The following is an 11859-nucleotide window of genomic DNA, read 5'->3' on the forward strand; positions in this document are numbered from 1 at the left end:
GCACCTGGTTCCTTCTTCCCCCCCCCACAATGCACCTGGTTCCTTCTTTCCCCCCCACAATGCACCTGGTTCCTTCTCCCCCCCCCACAATGCACCTGGTTCCTTCTTTCCCCCCCCACAATGCACCTGGTTCCTTCTTTCCCCCCCACAATGCACCTGGTTCCTTCTCCCCCCCCACAATGCACCTGGTTCCTTCTTTTCGCCCCACACAATGCACCTGGTTCCTTCTCCCCCCCCACAATGCACCTGGTTCCTTCTTTCCCCCCCCCACAGTGCACCTGGTTCCTTCTTTCCCCCCCACAATGCACCTGGTTCCTTCTTTCCCCCCACAATGCACCTGGTTCCTTCTTTCCCCCCCACAATGCACCTGGTTCCTTCTTTCCCCCCACAGTGCACCTGGTTCCTTCTTTCCCCCCCACAATGCACCTGGTTCCTTCCCCCCCCCCCACATTGCACCTGGTTCCTTCTTTCCCCCCACAATGCACCTGGTTCCTTCTTTCCCCCCCCCCACAATGCACCTGGTTCCTTCTTTTCCCACAGTGCACATGGGTCCTCCTTTTCCCACTGTCACAGTACATATATTTCCTTCTTTTCCCCACAATGCATCCATTTCTTTCACTATGCATCTTTTTCTTCCTTCAAATTATGTCTCCACCTTTTTATAGTGCATCTTTCTTTTTTTATTTACATTCTATTTTTCACAAAGCATCTTTTTCTCCCTTTATACATGTAATTTTTCCACAATGCATCTTTTCATTTCACAATGTCTCTTTTGGTATGAAGACCACATCCTGTCCAAGCACCAGATATACTACTTAGGAATCAGGGTAGAATTCAAGGACAATAAGAACGGGCTACACTTTATTTGAGGATACATCCTCCAAACTGATTAATTTCTTAATCCTAGAGGCAGAAAAGAAAGAAAGGGGGTGGGGGTGGTGGTGGTGGTGGTGGTGGGGGGGGGAGGTACAAATGTAGGACAAGAAGAAAAGCAATATTTTCTACCTCATTTCCCTCACACCATTACTTTCATCGCTGGGGCCCATTCTTCTGAGAATGCTTTTCCCTTTGCCATCTTCGGTTACCTAAGATTACAGTTTTTTTTTCCTGAAGCAAACTTCAACGTTGGATCGTTTTTATAAATTATGAAAGACGGCAGGCTAAACACTGGGTCGCACGATACATAGATTTCTCCTCGACACAAGACACACAAATGTCAAGGTATTAAAATATGTCCGAAACACAGGAACGCAAACTCTAATTGATCGAGATAGCAAACCAAAAGCATTTCTGGTATGCTCAAAAAAAAACAAAACCAAAAACACACAACCCCCCCCCCCCCCCCGGTTCAAGCAGCAATACTCAAGTCATGCGGACAGCGGCAAACCCACAGTGAGGAGAATATCTCAGGCAGAGAATCATCCTTGCAGACTCTGTTTAATACTTGAGTGAATTCCCCATCTTTCTCGCTCCATCCCTGCTACACTGGACACACACACACACACACACACACCTCTCTGGCCCATTTACGTGTGTCCCAGTTTTGTGGCCAGTGCAGAGGCCATGTCAGTCAGCAGCCCCTCCCTCATGCTGTCCTCCCTCTTCTGCAGCTCGTGGACAAAATGCCCCCTGAGTGCTCTCATCTCCACCACCCGCTGCACCAGGCTCCGCTGCGTGCTCCTCCGGGCCTCCGGGTAGCAGTGTGGGCTGTTGTCCAGCAGCTTCACCCTCAGGCCACACAAAGATAGAGCGGTTCTGAGGCCTCCAGTGTCCTCCTCCAGCAGCCGGGCCAGGCTGCGGTCCGGACCCAGACAGTCTGCGTGGGTGATCACAGTGAGGACGTGGCGTGCGGCTCCATCTCCGAAAAGCTCCAGTATGGCTCTGATAGCCCGAGACACATCCTGGTCTCTTCCCTCGCCAGAGTCAGGAGCTCGAACGACCAGCAGGAAGGCGTGGGGTCCAGGAGCCGCAAGCTGGAGGCTCCGGAGGGCCTCCCACGCCCTCTTAGTGCTTCCCAGCGACGGCCCCAGCAGGTCTGGGGTGTCAATCACCATCACGTCCCTTCCATCCACCACCGCCCTGCGTCTGGTGCTCTCCAGCAAGGGAGGGGTGGATGCTACGGTCTCCGAAACCCCACAGCCCAGCATAGTGTCCCCCAGGGAGGTTCGCCCCCCTCTGGTGGGACCCAGGAGGAGGACCCTCAGGCCGGGCTCCCTGAGAATACAGGAGCAGGAGAGGTCGGGGCTCCAAACTGGAAGGCCGCGGCTGGTTATGGAGGACTCATCCTCCTCCGTCTCTGGCGGTCGTTTTCTCAACGGCCCTGGCGAGCAACCAGATGAGTTTTTAAGTTGATAAATGATGAACTTCCTTTTCAAAGGTCAGAGGTCACAAAAGAGTGAGTCAAGTCGGGTTTATTTAACGGCTAATTCTGTTGTTGTTGTTTTTTTACAACCTGGGTTGTATTTTCTTATTGTTTCCATCACACATATCAGTTATGATTTCATTTTACACACCAGCTTCATTTTGTAGATGTTGGACACGAGACCACCGCTGGACACGAGACCACCGCTGGACTCAGCTTTACAACGGTGTCTTATGGGACAACTGAACAGGTGTGTCAGACATGTTTCAACAAGTCCAATTTAACCCAATTATAATTTAGAAGTGAAAATAAAAGTTCATCTTGCAGGAAATAGCAGCCTGTACTTACCGTAGGTAGTAGTACTGACTGTAGGTAGTAGTACTGACCGTAGGTAGTAGTACTGACCATAGGTAGTAGTACTGACTGTAGGTAGTAGTACTGACCATAGGTAGTAGTACTGACCGTAGGTAGTAGTACTGACTGTAGGTAGTAGTACTGACCATAGGTAGTAGTACTGACCGTAGGTAGTAGTACTGACTGTAGGTAGTAGTACTGACCGTAGGTAGTAGTACTGACCGTAGGTAGTAGTACTGACCGTAGGTAGTAGTACTGACTGTAGGTAGTAGTACTGACCATAGGTAGTAGTACTGACTGTAGGTAGTAGTAACCATCTATAAACCAGCCGCCAGCGCAATAGAGGAGTCATAGATAATGGACAGTCATGGACACAGTCCGACTGACACACTAGGGGGGATTTGTCATTTAAAGGACAGGTCTAAGACCCCTGTTCAGTTGTAAAGCTGAGTCCAGCGGTGGTCCCATGTCCAAAATCGCCATCATGAAGCCTGTGAATAAAATGACATCATAACCGATATGCATGATGGAGAAAAAAAAAAACTACAAAAATACGACCCAGGTTGTAAAAAACAAAATAATCCCTTAAAGTGTATTATCACCAGCAAGAGTCTCGACACACCTCCCTATTAAGGACAGCACGGGCGAAATGATGCAAAGATCAAGTGGAACGAGGAGAGGAAAAAAACCATAATAATAATAACAGTAATAATAGGAATAATACTGAAATGTGATTACAGTAATAAATGTAGAAATGACTGCATGACAAAATAAAATAGCCAGAAACAACTAAACAAGATTACAAGTGCATAAAAGTTGCCCTTGTGGGGGCGTCCGGGTGGCGTGGTGGTCTAATCCGTTGCCTACCAACACGGGGATCGCTGGATCGAATCCCCGTGTTGCCTCCGGCTTGGGCGGGCGTCCCTACAGACACAATTGGCCGTGTCTGCGGGTGGGAAGCCGGATGTGGGTGTGTGTCCTGTTCACTGCACTAGCGCCTCCTCTGGTTGGTTGGGGTGCCTGTTCAGAGAGGGCGGGGGATAGCGTGATCCTTCCACGTGCTACTCCTCACTCTCAGGTGAAAAGAAGCGGCTGGCGACTCCACATGTATGGGAGGAGGCATGTGGTAGTCTGCAGCCCTCCCCGGATCGGCAGAGGGGGTGGAGCAGCGACTGGGACGGCTCGGAAGAGTGGGGTAATTGGAAAAGTACGATTGGGGAGGGAAAAAAAAGGGGGGGGGGTTGCTTGCCCTTGTAATCTTGATGGATTATAATAAGGGGACGAATGAAATGGAAAGGTGGTGAAGTGTTGACCCAATCTGAGCTGTTTTGAGAGACTCACTTGCGATGTGTTGCTGTAATGTGATGACCGACTCCAGCAGCTGCTTGGTGTAGATGAGAGACCCTAACGTGGAGAGAGAACAAAAGAATTCCGGGGAAATATCGAGGGCAGATGGTGACAGGGGATTACATCAGCGGATAGATTTAGGCAGAACTGACCTGTGATGAATTTGATGAGAACAAGCAGCCAGCTCAGCTTGGAGAACAACGCTGATGGTGGAAACAGGACGTGAATTACTCGACTGAAAGGTTATCAATACCACAGCAAACTGAGTGATAGATAATTAGCAATGCTACTTCAATGCAATTTCTGACCGAACCATCCCGAAGGTTATTCTAGGTGAGCATCTACATGCAGACTTGGTTTGTGGGTAATTAGATAGTCTCGGTGGACCAGACCTAAGTCTGTTTAGCTGTGCGGAGCCTCCAGATTCCAGAGGCTGTACTCTCACTGGCTGTCCCGCAACATCAACCACAAGTGTCTAAGCACCTATGGACGACACGAGTGCACTGATTTCCATCAGTCTGCTGGGAAACAAAACTTCCTTCGACAAAACCGGAATAGCAACCAGAAGGAAGAACTTCTTGCTACAGTAAGAACGAAGAGTGTTTGTGATGAAGAGCTGACGGCTGCATTTTTATAAAACCCCTTTCCAGTCTACGACCACTCGAAGCTCTTCACAGTTTATTCGTCACGTTCACACACTGATGGTGGAAGCTGCCATGCAAGGCGCCAACCTGCTCAGCAGGAGCAGTTAGGGGTTCAGCGTCTTGCTCAAGGACACTTCGACACGCTCTCCGCAGGAGCTGGGGATCGAACCAGTGACCGCTGAGCTGTCGTATGTGAGGACTTGTTTCACTTGGGTCTGTTTTCTGGTAGCACCATTTCAGAATTCACTGCTCCTAACTGTCGTGCCAAAGCAACATTCTGTGATTGGCCGGTTTGAATGTCAGTCACAAGACCTTTCCTGGTCAAGCGGGGGCCTCTTGAACTCACTGAAGAACAGCGTGGGCCACCGCACTTTATGCAGATTGTCAAGCTTGACTTAGGTGTGCCAGCACCTGGATTTGGGTGGTCTTGACTACAAGGCTAATCACCTCTCTACACGATGGATAGTGTAGTCTAATATTTGCTATTCTCGTTTTCCTTTTTCGGATGCATTTTTCCTCACCACGTTTTATTTGCATTTCATTTCCGTTTGCTTTTTGGACTGTTTCTATCTGCTGTACACTGCCACCTCTACGGGGACGTGTCTCACCTGACAGAGTCTCACTTCAGTGTTAGTCAAAGGGGATGCGAGTGGGTAAACATCGCACATCAATGTTAAAATTGATTCATGAAACGTCAACAGGACGTTTTCCTGAAAACATCTCTTCCATAGCCGCTCTCAACACCGTCCAGACCAACATCAACCCACCCTGGCTCATATTTGCCCCGCTGGGACTATAAAGTTCACCCGCTTGCATATGGCGTCCTCCAGATACTCCAATGTCTGCCATCGCCGTAACAGTTCTGATCTAACTTGTTCACTTTTGGAGAGTTTCCAATGTGACGCATGCAATTTTCTCTCCTAATAAAAATCCCACTCATTCCCACACAGGGATGATGGTTTGCTCACCAATGATGAACCACCAAATCTGGGACAGCCAAATGAACAGGCTCTGTATTCCTGCAAAACATGCAAACACAGACAGAGCAGGGCAAAGAGCAATAGTCAGTTTCATTATTTCTCATAGAGTGTGAGATATTTCCATATATATTTATGATTCAGGAAAGAAGGGTAATAGTTTATACCACGGAGGATTCCCACTAGTTGGCTCAACCAGCTCCACGCAGAGGACAGACCTGCAATAGACAGAAATTTGGTCCCACATTGAAATTACCATTATCTTTAATTGATGCTATATCTAAATCACATCTAAATATGACTGGCATGCCAAGTTAATCCCAGGAGAGGTGAGAACATTTATAGTGGTCAGGGAAAAAAGCTTGAGCTGATATTGTGGTTGCAATGTTAAAGCTTTGCCTAACAAAATGAGTAACATCCATCCATCCATTATCCAAACCGCTCATCCTGCTCTCAGGGTGGCGGGGGATGCTGGAGCCTATCCCAGCAGTCACTGGGCGGCAGGTGGGGGGACACCCTGGACGGGCCGCCAGGCCATCACAGAGCCAACACATTCACACCTAGGGACAATTTAGTACGGCCGATCCACCTGACCTACACGTCTCTGGACTGTGGGAGGAAACCGGAGCGCCCGGAGGAACCCCACACAGCCACGGGGAGAACATGCAAACTCCACACACAGGACGACCCCCAAGGTTGGACTACCCCGGGGGCTCGAACCCAGGACCTTCTTGCTGTAACCACAGCGCCACCGTGCTGCCACAAAACGAATAACAATGATTACAATTATCTGTATTGTTTTCATGGACAGTACTGTCTGGGCCCTCGACCCCATCAAAGTGTGAACCCACCGGTGAGAGAACAGAGGAGACGGACGGGCCATCGGATGAGAGCCGGCAGCGCTGCAGAGACAAGAAACGAGCTCAGCTGTCAGGTTAACGGTGGGCAGACACAAACACCAGCATTTGGTACAAGCTATTGTAACGTGCACGGATAAGAAGACACGCTGGCCGCTGGCTCGTGGGTCTGACCCTTTACTCTAGCGGTTAGCGATGCCCCCTGCGGTGCGGGCGATACGGGTTCGCGTCCCGGCCGCGGCAGCTCCCGTGGTTGCGTTGTCCCCCGAATTCGCTACGATAGTGTAACCGGTTACTATCTTGCCCGGTGCGGGATTCGATACGGGGTGTACTGCACCACAAGGCGACGTCACTAACCGCTCGGCTAAAGGGTCAGACCCGTTAGCTAGGGGGCTAACGGGTCTTATTAGTAGTTTACACTATTTTAAATTCTATCACACAGAGCAGTGTTTCTCAACCGGGGGTCCGCGGACCCCTAGTGGTCCGTGGTGTAATTGCAAGGGGTCCGTGAAAATAAAATATCTTTTAAAAAAAGATCCTATGACATTTATAGAAATAGGATTATTTTACTCGAATGTGACTGAGACCTTTATCTACCTAAACTATAAAGGGTAACAGGACTTTTTTCTCTAATTACATCTGTTTCACAAGTGTAATTTATTGTATTTTAATAAGAGATCTCGCTCCCGTTTGCATTGCTAAAAGTTACTGCATAAAAATTCTGTCGTTACATATATCTGAAAGTTACTGAATACATATTCTGTTTAATTACATATATCTGAAAGTTACTGAATACATATTCTGTTTTGTTACATATATCTGAAAGTTACTGAATACATATTCTGTGTTGTTACATATATCTGAAAGTTACTGAATACATATTCTGTTTTGTTACATATATCTGAAAGTTACTGAATACATATTCTGTTTTGTTACATATATCTGAAAGTTACTGCACAAGAATTCTGTTTTGTTACATATATCTGAAAGTTACTGAGTACATATTCTGTTTTGTTACATATATCTGAAAGTTACTGCATAAGAATTCTGTTTTGTTAACTATATCTAAGTTACAACTGAAAGCTCTTATTTTTGCCTCAAAGAGTGAATAAATGCTATAATGCATCAGGTGGAGGGGTCCTCAGGGTAGATCCAAAACACGCAGGGGGGGTCCAGGACCCCAAAAAGGTTGAGAACCACTGACACAGAGGACACAACGATAAGGACGACACGTTAAATGTGCCAGTCTGTCTCTGCGCACTTTGGCTCCGTGTAAAAAAGGTGCGTTTCAATGTGCAGCTCGATTGATCTGTTGCCTGACTGAGGCGTTAGATCACGTGACTCCGGTTCGTAGCCCGTTATAGCTTGCTGGGCGTTCTTTTTTTCTATCCCGTCACGTCAATCAAGCGACGAAGAGCACGCCGCGCGGACCAGGTTCCCCCCCGGATCCTCCCGAAACCTGGCAGCCCTTTACGAACAAACATGGCGGGGGAAGAGACAGCCGCTAGACGGTGTCATGGCCAACCTTGTGAGAACCTGTAGAGGAGAAATCCAGCGACGGTGAAGACTCCGGTCAGCAGACTGGTCAGGTCGAGCCACAGGCCTTGCGAGCATGGAGAGGACAAAGGGAAAGAGGAGAAAAGATCGATTCGTATGACAGGAGTTGTTTACCACAAAGCCCCGCACCTTCACCTTTCACCTGCGTACAAGTTCACCGTGAGACGTCGCCCACCTTCTCCCGCAGCCGAGGGACTCAACCCCGCTTCCGGTCGGGGGGCTGGGGAGGGGGGTGGTCCCGCCAGGTAACAGGGGGCCAACGTCGCTACGACGGAAACCCGACCGGAAGTCACCCGTCGCTTCCCCCCCCCTTCCGGTCTTTATCGCACGCGATACATTTTCCTATACAACGCTACAAACAATAGAAAACACAAATAAAAAGATTAAATTCGCCTATAATTTAAAAGCCTTAATAGCTTTGTTTTCCCACTTCCGGTCGGGGGCGGGGCGGGGGAGGGGTGGTGGTCCCGCCAGGTAACAGGGGGCCAACGTCGCTACGACGGAAACCCGACCGGAAGTCATCCATCGCTCCCCCCCTTCCGTTCTTTATCGCACGCGACACATTTTCCTATACGACGCTACAAACAATAGAAAACACAAAATAAAGATTAAATTCGCCTATAATTTAAAAGCCTTAACAGCTTTGTTTTCCCGCTTCCGGTCGGGGGGGGGGGTTGGTGGTCCCGCCAGGTAACAGGGGGCCAACGTCGCTACGACGGAAACCCGACCGGAAGTCATCCGTCGCTCCCCCCCCCTTCCGGTCTTTATCGCACGCGATACATTTTCCTATACGACGCTACAAACAATAGAAAACACAAATAAAAAGATTAAATTCGCCTATAATTTAAAAGCCTTAATAGCTTTGTTTTCCCGCTTCCGGTCGGGGGGTTGGTGGTGGTCCCGCCAGGTAACAGGGGGCCAACGTCGCTACGACGGAAACCCGACCGGAAGTCATCCGTCGCTCCCCCCCCCCTTCCGGTCTTTATCGCGCGCGACACATTTTCCTATACGACGCTACAAACAATAGAAAACACAAAATAAAAAGATTAAATTCGCCTATAATTTAAAAGCCTTAATAGCTTTGTTTTCCCGCTTCCGGTCGGGGGGGGGTCCCGCCAGGTAACAGGGGGCCAACGTCGCTACGACGGAAACCCGACCGGAAGTCATCCGTCGCTTCCGCCCCCCCTTCCGGTCTTTATCGCACGCGACACATTTTCCTATACGACGCTACAAACAATAGAAAACACAATAAAAAGATTAAATTCGCCTATAATTTAAAAACCTTAACAGCTTTTTTTGTTTTTGTTTTTGAGATTAAATAAAGGGTGCTGTGTTGTTTACATTCATGAATGAAGTGCAGGGAGTTTGGCTTGGTTCCTGATTGGGTTTTTTTCTTATATGGAATTTTCCAAAACGTAATAAGGGCTTGTGTGATACACAGCACGTTATTTCCCATCTGATCTGTACTAAAACACAGCACTACATCAACCATATCTATTACAATGTTCATCTTAAGTCTCTTTCTAGAAAGTTGGCTACATCAATCCAGAACACCTTCTTGTGTGTGTGTGTGTGTGTGTGTGTGTGTGTGTGTGTGTGTGTGTGTGTAAGAATAGATGGGTAATACTCTTTTTCTAGTCCACAGAAATCACTCTTATAGTCACTGCCTAGTTTGAATGAATCTTTCCGGCCAAGCGTTGCGGGATGAATGCTGTGCAGTGTCTTGAATGCTGTGCGGTGTCTTGAATGCTGTATGGTATCTTGAATGCTGTGTGGTATCTTGAATGCTGTGTGGTGTCTTGATTCTGTGTGGTATCTTGAATGCTGTGTGGTATCTTGAATGCTGTGTGGTATCTTGAATGCTGTGTGGTGTCTTGAATGCTGTGTGGTATCTTGAATGCTGTGCGGTATCTTGAATGCTGTGTGGTGTCTTGAATGCTGTGCGGTATCTTGAATGCTGTGTGGTATCTTGAATGCTGTGTGGTGTCTTGATTCTGTGTGGTATCTTGAACGCTGTGTGGTATCTTGAATCTGTGTGGTGTCTTGAATGCTGTGTGGTATCTTGAATGCTGTGTGGTATCTTGAATGCTGTGTGGTATCTTGATTCTGTGTGGTGTCTGGAATGCTGTGTGGTATCTTGAATGCTGTGTGGTATCTTGAATGCTGTGTGGTATCTTGATTCTGTGTGGTATCTTGAATGCTGTGTGGTATCTTGAATGCTGTGTGGTGTCTTGAATGCTGTGTGGTATCTTGAATGCTGTGTGGTATCTTGAATGCTGTGTGGTATCTTGAATGCTGTGTGGTGTCTTGAATGCTTTGTGGTGTCTTGATTCTGTGTGGTATCTTGAATGCTGTGTGGTATCTTGAATGCTGTGTGGTATCTTGAATGCTGTGTGGTGTCTTGAATGCTGTGTGGTGTCTTGAATGCTGTGTGGTATCTTGATTCTGTGTGGTATCTTGAATGCTGTGTGGTATCTTGAATGCTGTGTGGTATCTTGAATGCTGTGTGGTGTCTTGAATGCTGTGTGGTGTCTTGAATGCTGTGTGGTATCTTGAATGCTGTGTGGTATCTTGAATGCTGTGTGGTATCTTGAATGCTTTGTGGTGTCTTGATTCTGTGTGGTATCTTGAATGCTGTGTGGTATCTTGAATGCTGTGAGGTATCTTGAATGCTGTGCGGTATCTTGAGAGGCTCTTCCGTAAACGCGCGTGGAGACAGACCCGCGCGTGCCTTCCTGTCTCCCGCCGCCCGTCGTTAAACGTCGGCCACTGTCTGATGAAGGAAGTGCGTGACGTGCGTTACCTGTGATGGCGTCCGTCGTGTCGTCTCGGCAGGACGCGGACGTGGGCGTGCAGACACTGTCGACTCCGCAGTCACACTCCATGCCCCCTCCGGGAGGCGCCGAATACCGCGTGGACCAAGTACTGCGTGAAGTACACGGACTTACGGGTGAGTACTGCGTGAAGTACACGGACTTACGGGTGAGTACTACGTGTCGTGCGTACGGCGCGGCTCGTCACGCCACGTTCCCCCGCTCACCTGTGCGGCCCCGCCCTCAGCTCGCGCGCTGCCGCGCTGCCCGTCAGTCATCTTTTTATTATTATTATTATTAATTTTTTATCGTGTACGTTTGGTTTACATGGCAACGACACGATATCATAGTTTCAGTACAGGGGAGTCAAAACATGCCAAAGTAATATAATTATATTCTAAACATAATACAATGCGAAAAAGCAAACGAGAGGAATAGAATAAATAAATAGATAAATAAATAAATAAAGAGAAAAGGTTGATAGAAAACAAACTCACGAGGTTGATGGTGAGAGGACGATAGTAAGAGCCGCTATGTCAGGAGTCTTTCAGGGGGGGAAAAGTCAAATTAAGCGGATCATTTATCTACGGTGGCGCAGTGGTTAGCGCGGTCGCCTCTCAGCAAGAAGGTCCTGGGTTCGAGCCCCGGGGCAGTCCAAACTTGAACTAGGCCCAGTGATTGCTGGGGTAGGCTCCAGCATCCCTGAGAGCAGGATAAGCGGTTGGGATAACGGAGGGATTTATCTAATGTGTTTAATATTGTTTCCAAGATGAGAGATGTTTTCCTTACCTTCTTGTCCTAAGTTATTTCGGTCAGGGACTTGGAAAAGAAGGTCAGATCAACGTGAAACAAGCTGATGTTGGGCTTGGAGGCCATCACCTTGGACTTGTGAGTGAGAAATTCACCAAACTAACCCAGAATTTTGGGAGCGTCATCCACAGATGAGCC

The 11859-nt window shown here is 48.2% G+C and overlaps 1 protein-coding gene across 1 annotated transcript; it reads right to left on the reverse strand.

Annotated features, from left to right (window-relative positions):
- Nucleotides 1-1526: 1526 nt before the first annotated feature.
- Nucleotides 1527-10983, reverse strand: LOC130127878 (uncharacterized). The gene is made up of 9 exons (XM_056297594.1): nt 10902-10983; nt 8274-8318; nt 8067-8144; nt 6536-6586; nt 5852-5902; nt 5676-5726; nt 4216-4266; nt 4058-4120; nt 1527-2320 (listed from the first exon to the last, which is right to left on the reverse strand). Exons 1-9 carry the CDS (start codon nt 10981-10983, stop codon nt 1527-1529), a joined length of 1266 nt encoding a protein of 421 aa, XP_056153569.1.
- Nucleotides 10984-11859: the final 876 nt, after the last annotated feature.

This window comes from Lampris incognitus, chromosome 17, assembly GCF_029633865.1.
Source record: "Lampris incognitus isolate fLamInc1 chromosome 17, fLamInc1.hap2, whole genome shotgun sequence".
Taxonomy (NCBI): domain Eukaryota; kingdom Metazoa; phylum Chordata; class Actinopteri; order Lampriformes; family Lampridae; genus Lampris; species Lampris incognitus.